The sequence below is a fragment of the Sceloporus undulatus genome, chromosome 4 (assembly GCF_019175285.1).
Source record: "Sceloporus undulatus isolate JIND9_A2432 ecotype Alabama chromosome 4, SceUnd_v1.1, whole genome shotgun sequence".
Taxonomy (NCBI): domain Eukaryota; kingdom Metazoa; phylum Chordata; class Lepidosauria; order Squamata; family Phrynosomatidae; genus Sceloporus; species Sceloporus undulatus.
Window position 1 is genome coordinate 64,652,635 of NC_056525.1, and position 15,279 is coordinate 64,667,913.

General features: G+C 41.8%; 1 protein-coding gene and 1 long non-coding RNA gene across 3 annotated transcripts in view; both read right to left on the reverse strand.

Annotated features, from left to right (window-relative positions):
- The window catches only part of LOC121928861, a 12,940-nt gene extending 11,835 nt beyond the window's left edge, over positions 1-1,105 (reverse strand). Inside the window, exon 1 of the long non-coding RNA XR_006103586.1 lies at positions 992-1,105. This is a non-coding gene — a long non-coding RNA (uncharacterized LOC121928861). The remainder of the gene's footprint in view (positions 1-991) is intronic.
- Positions 1,106-7,295: 6,190 nt separating this feature from the next.
- Positions 7,296-15,065, reverse strand: SNRPC (small nuclear ribonucleoprotein polypeptide C). 2 transcript variants are annotated; one of them, XM_042466388.1, is made up of 7 exons: positions 14,957-15,010; positions 13,543-13,585; positions 13,306-13,431; positions 12,752-12,860; positions 11,046-11,135; positions 10,538-10,642; positions 7,296-7,636 (listed from the first exon to the last, which is right to left on the reverse strand). In XM_042466388.1, the coding sequence occupies exons 3-7, from the start codon at positions 13,306-13,308 to the stop codon at positions 7,512-7,514; spliced, it is 432 nt and encodes a 143-aa protein (XP_042322322.1). In that variant the 5' UTR covers positions 13,309-13,431; positions 13,543-13,585; positions 14,957-15,010; the 3' UTR covers positions 7,296-7,511. The 2 variants fall into 2 exon arrangements, with proteins under 2 accessions (XP_042322322.1, XP_042322321.1); XM_042466387.1 differs by lacking the exon at positions 13,306-13,431 and having other exon boundaries at positions 14,957-15,065.
- Positions 15,066-15,279: the final 214 nt, after the last annotated feature.

Sequence of the window (15,279 nt, forward strand, 5' to 3'; positions counted from 1 at the left end):
CCTCAGAGGATAATACCACAAGGGCCCACTGTAATAACAGTAGCAGGTCAAACCTGGAAGATTAAATGGCAATAGGAAGATGCCAAATGGGGAAGAAAGGCAGAAAAGAGAGAAGGGAGAAAAGCAGCAGGGCAGAAAATTCAAGGAGAGATTAGCAATGGCCCCCAAACTGTGCTCTTGAAGGGATTTGGGGCTTCAGCTCCCAAAATCCCAGACTATTAGCTTCTGGAGCTGAAGTCCAAAATCTCTTAAAGGGCACAGTTTGGGGACCACTGCATGGAAAAACAACAGCATCTGGAGATGAAGCCCTCCAGAAAACCAGAGCAGTGGCCCCCAAACTATGCCCTCTAAGAGATTTTGGACTTCAGCTCCAGAAGCTAATAGTCTGGGATTCTGGGAGCTGAAGCCCCAAATCCCTTCAAGAGCACAGTTTGGGGGCCACTGATCTAGGGGAAAGATGAGCCAGGAGTGGTGTGAGGGTTGGATTAGGGCTCTGAAAAGACCTGGGTTCGAATCCCACCTCAGTTGTGCTGAAATAAAGGAAATGAATAAAATAGATAAATAAATAAATAGTGATGATGATGATGAATCCCACTCTTAAGCAAGTCACACTCTCTCAGCCTCAGGGGAAGGCAACAGCAAGAAAGCCCCCATGAGACAGTTTGGCTTTAGGGTGGCCATAAGACAGGAACGACTTGAAGGCACACAACAACAACAACAACAACAACAAGCACCCTGTGTCCCATTAGTGGTCCCCAACTGTGATCTTGAAGGGATTGTGGACTCCAGCTCCCATGATCCCAGTCTATGGGCCAACATGGCTGAGGCTTCTGGGAGCTGTAGTCCACAAAAACCTCTCAAAGGACACAAATTGGGAACCACTGCATCAAGGGAGGCAGGGAGGGAGGGGGCTGATCCCAACCCAGGAGCCTTTAAATCGGAAAGGCTCTGAAGGCACAGCCAAGGGAAGAAGCAATGGCGGGGCGCTCACCTGGAGAGGTGCTTCAGGATCTGCTTCTTGATGAGGCCAGCCATAGCCGGCCAGGGACGCCGGGCGAGGGCCCTCTAACGGCCCCGGCGCCCCGTCAGGCCGCCTGCCCCGGTGCCTCCCCGCCTCCGCCTCCCGCCATGGCCTCTGGCCCGCCTCCGCCAGCCGCCATCCCGCCTCCAGGCCTCGCCTGCCTCGACGCGGCGGCGGCAGAGGGAGAGCGCCCTCTGTTGGCTCACAGCCTCCCAGGCCTCCCTCCGCGGTTGCCAAGGCAACGCAGGCCTAGGCCGCTTCCGCACTCCAGCATCCAGACTCCGCTTCACTGGCTGCTTTCGAATAAGGCCCCTGATGCCGACCTTGATTGGATGGCTTTAACTAATTAATGTCAGGGCATCAGAGTTATTATAATCACCACAATGACTCCGATAAAGCCCTGGTATTAATCTTGTAAACCGCCTCGACTGCATTTTGTACAGAGGCGGCATATAAATAATTTATTATTATTATTATTATTATTATTAATTAGTTAACTAGTGAAGAAAAATACATACACACATATATTAGCTAGTGTACTTATTGCATATTTTTAAAGGTTGTATGCCACTTTGATTGTGGTAACAAAAAGGGGTATAAATTAAAGTTTTTTTACAAACAGTGGTTGTGTTTGTGTGTATATATATATATATATATGTTGTGCTTTGGACTATATATTAAGATTATAATATGTATATACTGTATGTATATATACATTAATAATGATAATACTATGAATTTATCTTCTCTAACTGGGATTCCACATGCTGAGTTGCTCTGATAAAGATGAGTTAAATGGGTAGCTCTGGTGCCACAACAAACTACCTTTCCCAGAATTCCATAGCCTGGAGCCATGGCAGTTAAAGTGGTCTCAGACCAGATTATTTCCACAGTGTGGCTACAGCCTGTCAGGCACAACCCTTCTTCTATGCATGGGGTGGATTGGGGGGGGGGGGGGGGGGCATATCCCTATAACAACGTTTATTGAATTATTTTAGACCAAATGGCTGCTCAAGGAGGATGGTGTTTGAAATCTGAAGTGGAGCTCAGGAAGAACTAGGAGCACCATGTTTTAAAGTCGGTCACTGCCACACTGGAAATCACATAGAGGAGCCTGACTATTATCCACACTTTCACACTGTGTAATAATAGTAGTATGAATCCTTGGGTTTGTAGTCTAGGGAGGTACTAGAGCTCTCTGAGAATTATTCCCCCACTTCTTGGAGATCCCAGGATTCCACAGGACTTTGCCATGGCAGTTAAAAGTGGCTTAAAACCTTGGCTCAGTGCTAGGGAATCCTGGGAACTGAGTTTATTGTGGCACCAGAGCTCTCTGACAGAGAAAGCTAAATGTCTCACAAAACTACAGTTCCCAGAATTCCCTAGCACTGAGCCAGGGCAATTAAAGCGGTCTCAACCCGCATTATTTCTGCAGTGTGTTTTGGACCTTGGTCTCCTTCCTCAGATGCATGGAGTAAAGTGTTGCCTAGGAAGGCAACTTATCAGAGATAGTTTTGATTTCTGCAGACCTAATGCTGCAGGAGGGAGAACAGTGGAACAATAACTTGACTGGGTTACCTGGAAAGTTGCATCTTTGTGGATATGTGTACCAGAGGTACAGATAGTGAGACTTAAAATATTTCTGCTTCCTGACCTGGGGGGTGGGGCAGGCAATCAGTTGCTTGAACATATATTTGAGGGATATTTGTATAATTGCCTTAATTTGCTAATAAAGAATTGCCACACCAGGTCATACTCACAGCTCAGTTGATAAGAGTGCTTTCTTGCACAAGTAACCGTCAGTTGCATTTCAGATTAGGTAAGTATGGCAGGAATTGTTTAGGAAATACTGAAGATTACATTTCTGACCACACACGTCAGGGTTTAAAGAAAGCAAACGTGACTCGTTTTAAAGGCAGGTCACTTGCTGCTTTGAGGAAGGCATTGGAATATCAGTCTTCCATGACTAAGATACTACACTAAGGACAAGTAAGTAGTCATGCGTACCTCAGATCAAAGAACATCAGCATTGTCCAAAGCTCATTAACTTTAGTGATTGCATCTGTTCCCATTAAAGCATGGCTGGTGGCCATGCAGTCCGAGCCTTGCACAATCAGAAGTCCATACTGTCATTTACATTCCACTATCCCAGTTCAGAATGGAGTGCAGGGGTGTGGATAGGCAACTCCCTGCACCTCTAGTCTGTATAGTGACTAGTGAGAAATGCTGCAAGTTGCTGTCCAAGAACATATATAACATATATAACATATGAAAGGCCACACAATTCCCATCCCTTGTGCAGTAGTCGTTTTCCACTCCTCCAGTGGTTTTTTAGTCAATCTGTAAGAAGTGCCTGCACAGCAATGCATCCCTTCAGTTTACAGAAACATTTGGCTTATGTTAATACCTGGCTCAAAATTTTAGCTCCTGCTGTTGCAAAAACTGTTTTAAATTTTATGGTTTGTTTTTAATTGTATTGTTTGTTTTCTTGTTGCATTGGAGGGGTTTTAGCTAAAAGGCAGGATATATATTTACAACTGCCAAACCGTGCAGTTCCCGGATGCAGCAAGAAAGCGCCGAAATGGCGCTTCTTTCCACGTCCTGGAAGTGGCGCCGCGAGGCGCTAGTCACGCACTCATGGCGTCACTTCCGCTGCGCGATGTCCGGACGCTATGCATCTGCGACATCAAAATGGCGCCCCCCCGTGTGGATGGGCGTGCCATTTTGTATGGACTCAGTCCATACTGGGGTTGAGGGACGTCCAGAAGTGACCCCCCTTCTCAACCCTAATACGCCCCTTTCTAACCCTAGCACGCCCCTTTGGCGCATCTGTAACGCATCATAGAATTGTAGAGTTGGAAGAGACCACAAGGGCCATCCAGTCCAACCCCCTGCCATGCAGGAAATCACAATCAAAGCATCCCCAACAGATGGCCATCCAGCCTCTATTTGAAGACCTCTAAAGAAGGAGACTCCACTACACTCCAAGGAAGTGCATTCCACTGTCGAACAGCCCTTACTGTCAGGAAGTTCCTCCTAATGTTGAGGTGGAATCTCTTTTCCTGGAGCTTGCATCCATTGTTCCGGGTCCTAGTCTCTGGAGCAGCAGAAAACAAGCTTGCTCCCTCCTGAATATGGCATCCCTTCAAATATTTAAACAGGGCTATCATATCACCTCTTAACCTTCTCTTCTCCAGGCTAAACATCCCCAGCTCCCTAAGTCTTTCCTCATAGGGCATGGTTTCCAGACACTTCACCATTTTAGTCACCCTCCTTTGGAGTGAAAATAGGAGGAAGGAATATCAACAATCTAAGATATGCATATGACACCATAGTATTAGCGGAAAACCTCTCAGACCTGGAACAACAACTAAGAAAGATAAAGGAAGAAAGTGCAAAGGCAGGCTTAATCTTGAACATAAAGAAAACCAAAATAATGACCACCAAGGACCTTCACAGGTTCAGCCTAGACAATGAATAAATAGAAATAGTAAAAGAATTCCCATAGCCGGGATCAAACATTGAGAGAAATGGGGACTGCAGTCAGGAAATCATAAAAAGATTAAGAATGGGGAGGGTGGCTATGAAAGAACTAGAAAATATTCTAAAATGCAAAGATATATACAACTGAGCACAGAAGTTAGAATCAAACAAGCCATTGTATTCCCTATTATCACATCTGGATAGGAAAGCTGGACAGTTAAGAAAGAAGGAGGTTACGGCTATGGGTTTGCAGGAATTAAGCAGAACAGTGGAGGAAAGAGGGTCTTGGAGATGTCTCATCCATAGGGTTGCCATGAGTCGAGATCAACTTGAGGGCAGTTAACAGTAACAATTTTGTGAAATGGATTTACAGTGTGCTAAATGGGTTTACGTATACTATACCAGCCGTCAAACTGGGAAAAAGGTGGGTGGGTGATGATGATAATAACAATTAATACTAACAATATTATCCAAAGTAAGAACATTTCTGCTCTTACAAAAGTCTTTTTTTGAACCTCCTGCAGTGTAACATCTCTCTTGGTATTTCAGTTGTAGACAGCGATTGAAATACAGTACATTAGTGAACTGAAATATGTGCACTATTAGTTTGAGGAAAATAAATCATTTTTAACTAACAGAAAAGTCTTGGAGCCGTGCAAGTTTCATATATGACTGCAAAAAAAAAGCACATAAACACATGCCAGTGCAAATTTGACTTTTCCCTCTCATAAAAAGTCTCATTTGGTCCTCTGTGGACATGGGTAGCAATGTTATTAAATTGGTTGAGTAAACAATTTTTTTCAAACAAAAACTGCTCCAAACACATCTGATTAATAAACCCCAACAGATGAACATCTTCCTTACTGAAGCCTAAGTAGTCAACTATAGTACATTATTTTTAAACACTGAAACTTACTTATTGTTTTTGCTTTGATCTTTGACTCAAGAGATGCATTCTGCTTTGCTGTTTTTAATACACTATTCTTTTTCTCTTTCATCTGTTCCCTAACACCACTCACAGAGAATAATTTAATAAACAACAATTTAGTAAACTCAAGAGGTAGAGTCCCCTTCCACCAAAAAACACTAATAACCAAATATTACTTCCAGGTTTTTTTTTTTGGGGGGGGGGTGAAACACTAGAGTATAGCACAATGAAAATTATTCCCCTGCCTTCTAGGGGACACAATGAACTTTAAACTTAAAAAAACCCACTGCCACCCCCCACCCCCAATTGGGATGGGAGAAGCAGGGCCAACACTGAAGGGAGGGTATGTGACCCACCTCTGCATTCAAGCATAAGCAGTCAAAATGCTCAGGAATCACATGGACCCATCAAACTCTTTTAAAAAAAACAATATACGGCTTCTGTACACAGCTATTTTTTGGATCTTTTTTCTTTTACCTTTTTCTTTCCTATCCCCAGGCTAGATGAGATTAAATCAATTATTCAGGCCTTGTCTGCACTGCAGATATAATGGACTTTTGCTGCCATGGCTCAATGCTATAGAATCCTGGGATTTGTAGTTTGTTGTTGTTCCAGAGCTCTGAAAAAGGATAAATATCACATCAAACTATAAAGCCCAAATTCCATAAGACTGAGCCATGGCAGTTAAACTGGTGTCAAACTGCATTATTTCTGCAGTTCAGATGCAGCCTCAAATCACAAAGAGAAAACTGTCAAATTAAAATCATGGCTCTAAATAAAGTTTCAATACTAATCTGTCACTGTTTCTTGAACAATAGAACAAATCTGATCAGCAAAATATGTTAATTTACAACTCAGTAGAACCGTTTATAGTATAGTTTAAATAATTTTTAAAGATAATATTTGGCAGGCTTTCCTCCTTTTTTAACTCAATGAAAAAAATTATTCCAAATACTCTGAGATATGGTATTTCTCATACCATGAAGAAGCCATGACATTTGTTTTCCCCTATGCCAGTGTGAGGGCCCTATACTATGTCTGTACCTTAACTACTTTGTGTTAATTGGTGCAGCCACACCTACATAAATACAGTCTCACTCAGCCTGCATCTTGATTGTTGGTAACTCCCACATGTATGAGTGACATTGCTGTAGATTGTTTATGCATTCTTAGGTGTACACTAGGTACCATGTTTCTGATCAGATTGATTTGACTATTGTTTTTAAATAAAGCAAGGAGAAATTTAGTTTTTAAAAAAATCAAAGATCAGATATGGATTTTTAAAAAGTAAAAAAAAAACCAAACAAAAAAACAGTTCTGTAAAATCACAAAGACAGGGTTATGTCCAATACTGCATCAGCTTCCATAACAGCGCTTCCCCTTCATTGCTTCTCCCCATGTGGCTGACCTCTAAGATCTGCTCTGGAGAGTCCCCAGCATTCCAGAGAAGATCTTGGGTGTCCGTGGAAGGATGTTGGAGCCTGAATGTATTTTATGTGTTGTCCATTGTACTAGTGGAGGGATATCATTTCATACAATCTATAGAAGGGAAATGGTACCAGAGTAAGAATTGAAGGTAGAGACACTGTTTGAAGGGAGCCTCCAAGGCAGATGATCACTAGAAATAATAGGTTTAGGGAAGCATGCCAGGGCAAGAAATTGGGGTAAGAAAACATACAGTGTGAAGCTCTTGAGGAGGCAATGAATACTATCACTACCAGTGCAAGTAGAGAAGCATAAGTTGTTCAGAAGAAAGAAGCATAAGTTGCGACTATAAGCCATGAGGAATCTGGTAAGAAATCTTTAGCTTTCTTGAATAGTACTATGCTTTATCCGTAGAATGAACAAGACACTGCAATTGTGTCTAACAAGGATCAATATTTTATTCTAACAAAGCACAAGAAAAATGTGTTTGAGAAATACTACAAAGCATTAGTCCAACATGCCTCTTCTTGCCCCTCCCCAATTTAAGGTTGAGACTGAAAAACAACAGGTTGCTTCTTGTTTTAGCCAATATAATTCCCACGGTTGCCTGTCACAAAAAGGCATACATCAAATCAGTGCAAGTCCACTTCCACTTTATCTGTCCGGACGAGCCATTCCTGGTCTCGTTGGCACCATCATGGGTCTGGTTGGAGGTCTCATCATCGGTGGACCTGGCATCATTGGCATATGTCCTCCCATGGGCGGTCTCATTCCTGGAGCTATAGTAGGCAGAGCAAATGTAAAGCTTAAGTTATGTATCCACCCTTTTCTAGTCAAATTCCTCACAAAACTGATATCAAAAAAGACATTTCTCAGAGCAAGTTTCAAAGAGTGAATCTTGCTATACAATAATTAAGTTTCCAAGAAAGCACTAAAGGTAGTGTGTGACTTGAGAAAGTTTAATTTTATTTTTGCATTTCATACTACACAATCAAAAAACTTCCACTTGTTCAAGGTGGAAGGTGGTGATTTTAGAGAACTCCATCATGCATCTACAATTCTTTTATATCCCTCCTCACATTCCCAAACAGCCCCTACAACACAGGGCTAGCTTTCAAGGACCACAGGGTGTTTCATAAAGGAAGAGGGAGGAAACCCTAATTCCTTAAGCAGAATTTTTTTGTGGATGGGTACGGGGATCCAGGCCATTGTTTTGCCTATCAATCAAACCTATGATAGTACTTTCTAGATTAGATGTCCTCCGAATGTAAGGCCATGGAACTTCCAAAACTGCCCAAGGGTTTTGCCCTACACTTGCAACTTGCTATGTAGGTATTTTAAGTCATTAATAAGTTGCCATTTCCCACCTTATTATATATTTGGTATTTTACATGATGCCATTTATAAAAATCACTTATCTCAGAAGCCCTATCCATATGTTTTATATGTAGGGCTATTAATGGACAGTAATGTTTGTATGCACATAAAATCTGCTCCCAAATCTCCATGTGAACTCAGAAGCAGTACAGACCCTCACATGTTCAGCATGAAGATCCAAAAAGTGCTCTGTAATAATGTTCAGTAACCTGATCACAAAAGCTTTTAAACCACATTTAGCAGAGAGTAGTTACAAGGCTCTGTTCAGATATTCATGTCCAAAGTTCTCACATACTTCAGCATGCACAGTGAGGGCTGGGATGAGGCTTACACGCAAGCTCATGTCTCTATTCGTGGTTTCAACCTTAAATATGAGCACGTAAACATCAGTTAAAGAAAAAAATTAAATCACTTGGGCATACCTGATCAATATAAGTTAATCAAACACTCTAGCATCTGCCACTTTGTCTGTTTCAGCACTGCTTGACTAACACTATCCTGGTTGAGATATCAAGGTTGAAGCATACTTTGGGAATTATTAGAATCTTTCTCTCTTTGTCTGACCAAGCACTGTTTGGCATGACATCTGAACAGCTGTTAATGTTAATCACAAAAGCCTTCTAAGCATTGTTTGTGCAAATCTACAGTGATATATAAATAAAGCACAATAATAATAATACATAATTGTTTGCCAATCTATTTCAAACCACAATTTAGAGGAAGTTCCTGGTAGCAGTAAAATGTAAAAAAAATCAGGAAGAAAGAGGCGGAAGGCACCTATCAGCCTGAAGAATACTCATTATAGTCAAACCATGCTTTGGCCATTGTATTTTCGTTGAGACAGTGTTATACAGTCATTTAGCACTTCAGCTACCAGCCAGTATTATTACTCTCCAACACTGGCACAAGCAAGCTTTCTATGTGCCTTCTTCCCTTGGATGTCAGCACTCTCTCCAAGTTGCTCTGAACTGTGAGTCACCCCCTTTAAAATGTTAACAGCTTTATCTTTATTGCCAAGGAGGGCCTCGTAATGCTTTCAAATAAGAAATGTGATTTGCAGCACTGAAAGGTTTTGCACTGCAGCTTACTTCTGAGAAGATATACATAGAATTGTGCCGTGCTTTACATGCCTAAAAACGGTTCTCGTTGAGCAAATTTATACAGTCTGCACTGCAGCCACCTACTTTGCTCCACCCTTGGCTCCAGCCACTGTTGGAATGCTACACCCCAAGACTGTTCCCAAATTAGAATTTTGGGCAAAAAAGGCTCCCCATTCCTAGCATAAAATGTGCCTAAGAACAAGTGAAAAGATTACTACCTGTTTAGAATAAGAGGTATGGCTGAGATCCTGCTTGAAGCTTGCAATACACAGTTCTGTCATATTAGTTACAGAAATGTTCAGGTACCAGAGAGAGAAAACGAAGGCAACTACTCTAGCAGTAGTGCCAAGAAGCTTTCCTGGTATACCAGCATAGCCAATCAATGGTCATGTGGACCAGGGGGCTGCAGCTAGGTGATGTCCACAAGCCATTGTGCTACCAAGAAAAACTGATGCATCATAAAGTACTCTGTGCCTTTCCCCCCAATGTCAGTGTAATTTTAGTCACACTAATGTAAAAAAAATCCAAAACATTCAGGTGACCCCCAGCCACTGCTGACTAGTTCTACTTATGATCTCACTCAAGAAACACAACAAATGTAAACAAGGATAAAATACTAATGACATTTGGAGATGTTTATGGACATCATGAGAAAAACAGCAAGATACGATGTAGTGTGTGGATTATGTCTACCTTCCCTAAAACAGACAGTAGTTATATCTCAGTGTAATAACTCAGAACTGTTAGGCTCCCATGTCCACAGCAAAACTGCTTGTAATCTAATTATTCTGAAGAAGAAACACTGAGATATTAGCATTTAAATCAACAGTGGTAATTTTGCAGGAGTTTTATCATAGGGAGAGAAAACTGAATTAAGATACTAGAGAGATGGGTGAGCTTCTCCCTGGCAATAAAGATAAAGCTGTTAAAATCCTAACCCGTTTAAAGGAGGGCAGGATGGGAAATGTGATGCTCTCTAGAAACTGTTTGACAGCAACCCGCATCATCCATCACCACTGCCTGTGTCAACTAGAGATTACGGGAACTGCTGTCCAACAACACTGGAGGGCCATATTTTCCTTACCCCCAAAGTAGGTAAAACCCATATAGGAAGCTGTTATAAAGAATAATGTGTACGAACACACATATGCCTTCAAATTGCAAAACATTAAAAGAGAAGCATTCATGTGAGGTAAAACTTACCAGGTCCAACTGGCATCATTCCTGGGGGAGGTGGGCCCATCATTGGCATCATTGGAGGTCCCCCCATATGGGGTGCTGGCATCATTCCAGGCCGTGGAGGACCAGCTAATGTATGACAAGAGTAAATACATACATCAACAAGGTTTGCTCATCAACCAAACCTCTCAGAGACACAGAGAAACTGTTTCAGTTTTGTTAAAAATTGCCAGCAAACATTTTTTGTTATCAGTTTCTTGTTCTTCACTTTAAGCGATTTCACTAGCATCTCAGCCGAAAGGGCTGATTGGCAGACTTTGTACCATGACAGCCAGCTCATCTGTTGTATGTTCTTCATCAGTGAAGCTCTTTACTGGAATAGATGCCGTTATCTTCACAATAAACAGTTGCTATAAATTTTAGTATCCCTTCCCCAAACTACCCCACAAAGACATTGTTCTTGTAAGTTAAACCAAGACACGTTTCACCCTTCCATTCTAGTCAGAGATCAAGCATCAACATTTGTACTTACGGATATTGGGTGGTGGGGGTATCATAGCTCCCCCTGGAGGTGGGGCAGAGAATGGAGTGGGTGGGATTTTTCCTTGTTGAAATGCAGCAGCTACATTAATGAAAAAAAGGGAAGGGTTTAAAAGGTACATTCTAAGATTTCTTGACAATTTTTTTCTAATGCGACCAAGTAAATGCCAACTGCAACTATCCAAAGGTTACTATGCACACAGTCCCTTCAGATGCACAACTGCCAGCTACAGCAATTTCAACAGACTTTCATAATTACAAAAATGAGAAAACAGTATTAAATAGACAGAATATGTACCTGTCGGTCAAAACAGGTCTGAAGAACTCTGCAACATCTTCACTGTGATCTACTCATAACTAAATTCCATTAGTTCTAAGACAGTGACTTCCTGGTAAGATGCTGGCGAAATGTCAGGAATAAACTCTTCTAGAACATGGACACATAGTCCGAAAAACCCACAAAAAACTATGGATGCCGGTCGTGAAAACCTTCGACTCCAAAAGTATGTGTTTGTCCAGCCTTCCTTAATTTTCCTTTCAATGCTAATGCTCCTAGAAAGCTTCCAGCTAGACAGAGGACAATACCATGCAGCTGCTGACAAGTCTACATAGGGACCACCAAATGCAGTGGGCAAACAAGAATCAAGAAACACAAGAGACACTGCAGACGGGGCCTCTTTTGCAGACCCTCACACCCTGAGGTCTGCCATTAGCAACAGAACAATACACATGCAAATCACTCCTGCCTTCCCAGGTTCACACAGTGTGTCTGTGTACACACACAACTCCTTTCCAGGCAAGCATTTTCTGAAGATGCCACCTACAAACTCTTCTAGAACCTGGCCACATAGCCCAAAAAACCCACACAAACATACTTTGGGGTTTGGGTTGCAGCAGTGTGTCTATAATAAATAATGCATTAAAAGTTTGGGCTGGGGAAGAATGGAATTCTATTCCAGACAATCATACCACAGATGTATGCACGTTCCTAAAATTTATTTTATTTCATTTATGGGGTTTATATCCTACATTTCTCCCAAAATGGGATCCAATGTGGGTAAAAGAGCCAAGGTATAGAGCAGCTGCCTCCAGAATTATTTACTGAGCATGCATGAACAAAGAATAGTGAGAAAGCAAGACATGCCTGCCTAACCGCTACCCATGCCCAGTATATTAAAAAAGTACTAATCTGTAAGTTTGGTTACCAAAACAGACATCGTAAGAAAACTGGAGACTGGTGAAAGGGAAAAAAAAGTTTCTGGATGTAATTAGGAAAAAGGTTTCAAATGGTCTCTAGAAGGATCTAAATGTTTTTGTCGAATGATGCAAGGCTTATGTAACCTGGTTGTTTCATTTACATATGCGAGTTCTGAGTAAGCTGAATTAGTTTCCAAAATAAATGTGTCAATTATACACAGAAGAATCAAGTTTCTTTGGCCTGTTACAGACTGCCAAAATAAAGCTGCTTCGGGTCTCTCTGGAGGTATGCTATTTAAATGATGCATGGGTCCTAAGAGTCAGGAGGTCGCGCCAAAGCCACACTCCATTCCTAAGCACTGGAGTGCAGCTTCTGGATTCTTAGGACCCATGCATCATTTAAACAGCATACCTCCAAAGAGACCTGAAGCAGCTTTATTTTGGCAGTCTGTAAAAGGCCATAGACATTTGTGCAATAGTTATTGTACTCATATAGCTTACTTGTTTTATCAATCAGGCTCTGTGCTTGTTCTTCCATCCATTTCTGATAGTAGTCTTTCACATTTTCTTTATGTTTTCTACCACTGCAATGGGTTTTTCTCACAGATGGCTGCAAAATAAAGAAATCTGTTCCACAAGAACTAACTATACCCATGAATACTAAACGTATATGCAATATATACGGAAAACTGTGATCCTATATACAGTACTTAGCTGGGAACTCCTTGAAAATCATAATGGGTTAATTCTGTGGAGTTGTATCTAAAATACACCCATAATGTTTTTAGGTAAGGAAACATGATCAATACATATTTTAGCTGTTTTCCCCCCAAACAGAAGCTTAGTGCACATATCAATGTAATAGGTTTGGCAAACTCTCTCAAGAAATCTTGAAGGTATTTTTGCATGTCTACGCTTATTTCTCTCATTTGTTTAATGCTTGACTTTAAGCATTTATGTATACAAGTATTTTCAACATGAACAACAAAATCAGCTTTCCCCAACCTAAAGTCATTTAGATGTGTTGAATTATAATTTCAATCATCCCCACCCACCATGGCTGCTGAGATGCTATGAGTAGATGGAAGTTGCAGTCCAACAAGAGCACTGCATTGGGGAGAGCTGGTCTCAAATTATCCAGATTCATCACCCAGTTCCATATCAGCCTCTCTTTATATTGTCTTAAAAAGATCAGGTCATAAGTTAGATTTAGTATAGATACTCAGGAACAATACTTCAATGGGAAAAATGACTAACTTTCACAACATAACATTGTGAAACTCTCTACTTACAGAGTCGTGGGTGAGGTAAGTATCACAGTAATCACAATAAAACCTGAAAGGGAAGACAAATATGTATTAGAAGAAGGAGTAATGACTAGTTGTTTCTTAATGTCAGTCATAAAAAATAATAACACGCTTTTAAAATAAACTAATAATTTTGATATGTTGCATTTACAGCAAGAAGCTTTTCTCATAGTTTCCCCATAATAATGCAGACTTCCATGGGATCATGTGGAACTATTACAATTTGGTTAAAATATACTGTATTCACATATTGCCACCTATATATAAGCATGTATTCTACCAATATCCACTCTCAAATTCTAATACAGACCACGTCTTAAAAATTAAGACCAGAAAAATAAATCACTTTTATTTTTGCAAGGAAGTGGAAACAAAATACAAAGGTTAAGTCAGACCGAGAGACATTATTAACTCTATCAAGTCAGGACCTTACATCTCTGAGCAGGACTGTTGATCCTGGGATCTCCCAAATCTGTTGATTATACATAGTGACCCAGGCTGCTGCCTCACTGCAGAATGAATGCAGTGTGACATCACTTAAACTGCTATGGCTTAAAGCTATGGAATCCTGGGATGTGAAGTTTAGTGGGATATTTAGCCTTTTCTGTCATCGTGAGAAGGCAACACTCATTAGAAAAGACAACAATGCTACTGCACTGCTCTGTTAAGGTCCAACGTCTTTGCAGAACAAGTCCATTTCGTAGGATGCTCTCCGTAGGTATTAGTGGGACATATATTATTGAAGATGGCATCGAAAGACACTTGTTTCTCCACACTTCTATGCAGACAGTCCAAGTGGAAGGGAGCAGCCTGTGAAAGAGATTTAGTCTTCCAGAAATAAAACTAAGAATTAAGGAACATTAACTGAAGCTGCGGTGTCTTGGAGACGTCTCATCCAAAGGGCCACCACGAAGTCAGGGCTGACTGGGAGGCAGCTAACAACAACGTAACTGCCATGGTTCAACGCCATGGATTCTGGGAGCTGTAGTTTTGTGAGACATCTCAAGTGGTGTGAAAGTGGGTGGGAGGAGAATAAAGCTTGCAGGAACAGCAGCCATGGCAAATGAAACACCTGCGGGTGACAAAGGCTGCTTAAACCTCTTGCCCCAACTTCAGCCCCATTCTCCCCCCATTATACCAACTGCCACCGACCCATCTGAACACAGAGCAGGCGTGGTGACCAGATGTCCTCCTCACCGCAAAGGAGGGCAAGGCACCGCAAAATGGAGGACGTTACCAAATAACTCATATAAATGTAATAATCCCTGGGTCTTAGATCTGCTGCAAATGGAGGACATTTGGGAACCCCTGCTGGACATAGGAGGACGGAATGTAGGACGTGCCCTGGAAAAGGAGGACGCCCGGCCGCCTTCCCTCTCAGCTCCCACCGTCTACTCACTTCGGCATGTTGGGCACCAGCAGCACAGCCCTCCTGGCTCGCGCGCCTCCACAGGAAGTGACGTCAACGCTGTGCGACTCGCATCTCTTTCAACCATAGAGATGCACACACATACATGCCGCTCTGCACTTCCGGCAAAAATGAAAACAATGTCTATGATTCCTGTGACGGCGGCGCTCTAGGACTCTCGCCTCTCTATTGTATAAAGTGAAAACCTTTGCATAACTTGGCATTTAAAGAGCAGCGCCAGCGGCGGCGTTTGGAGCTTGTGACTGTATTGTCATGGCTTTCTGCTTCCCAGAATGCCAAGAGACAAGCTCAGG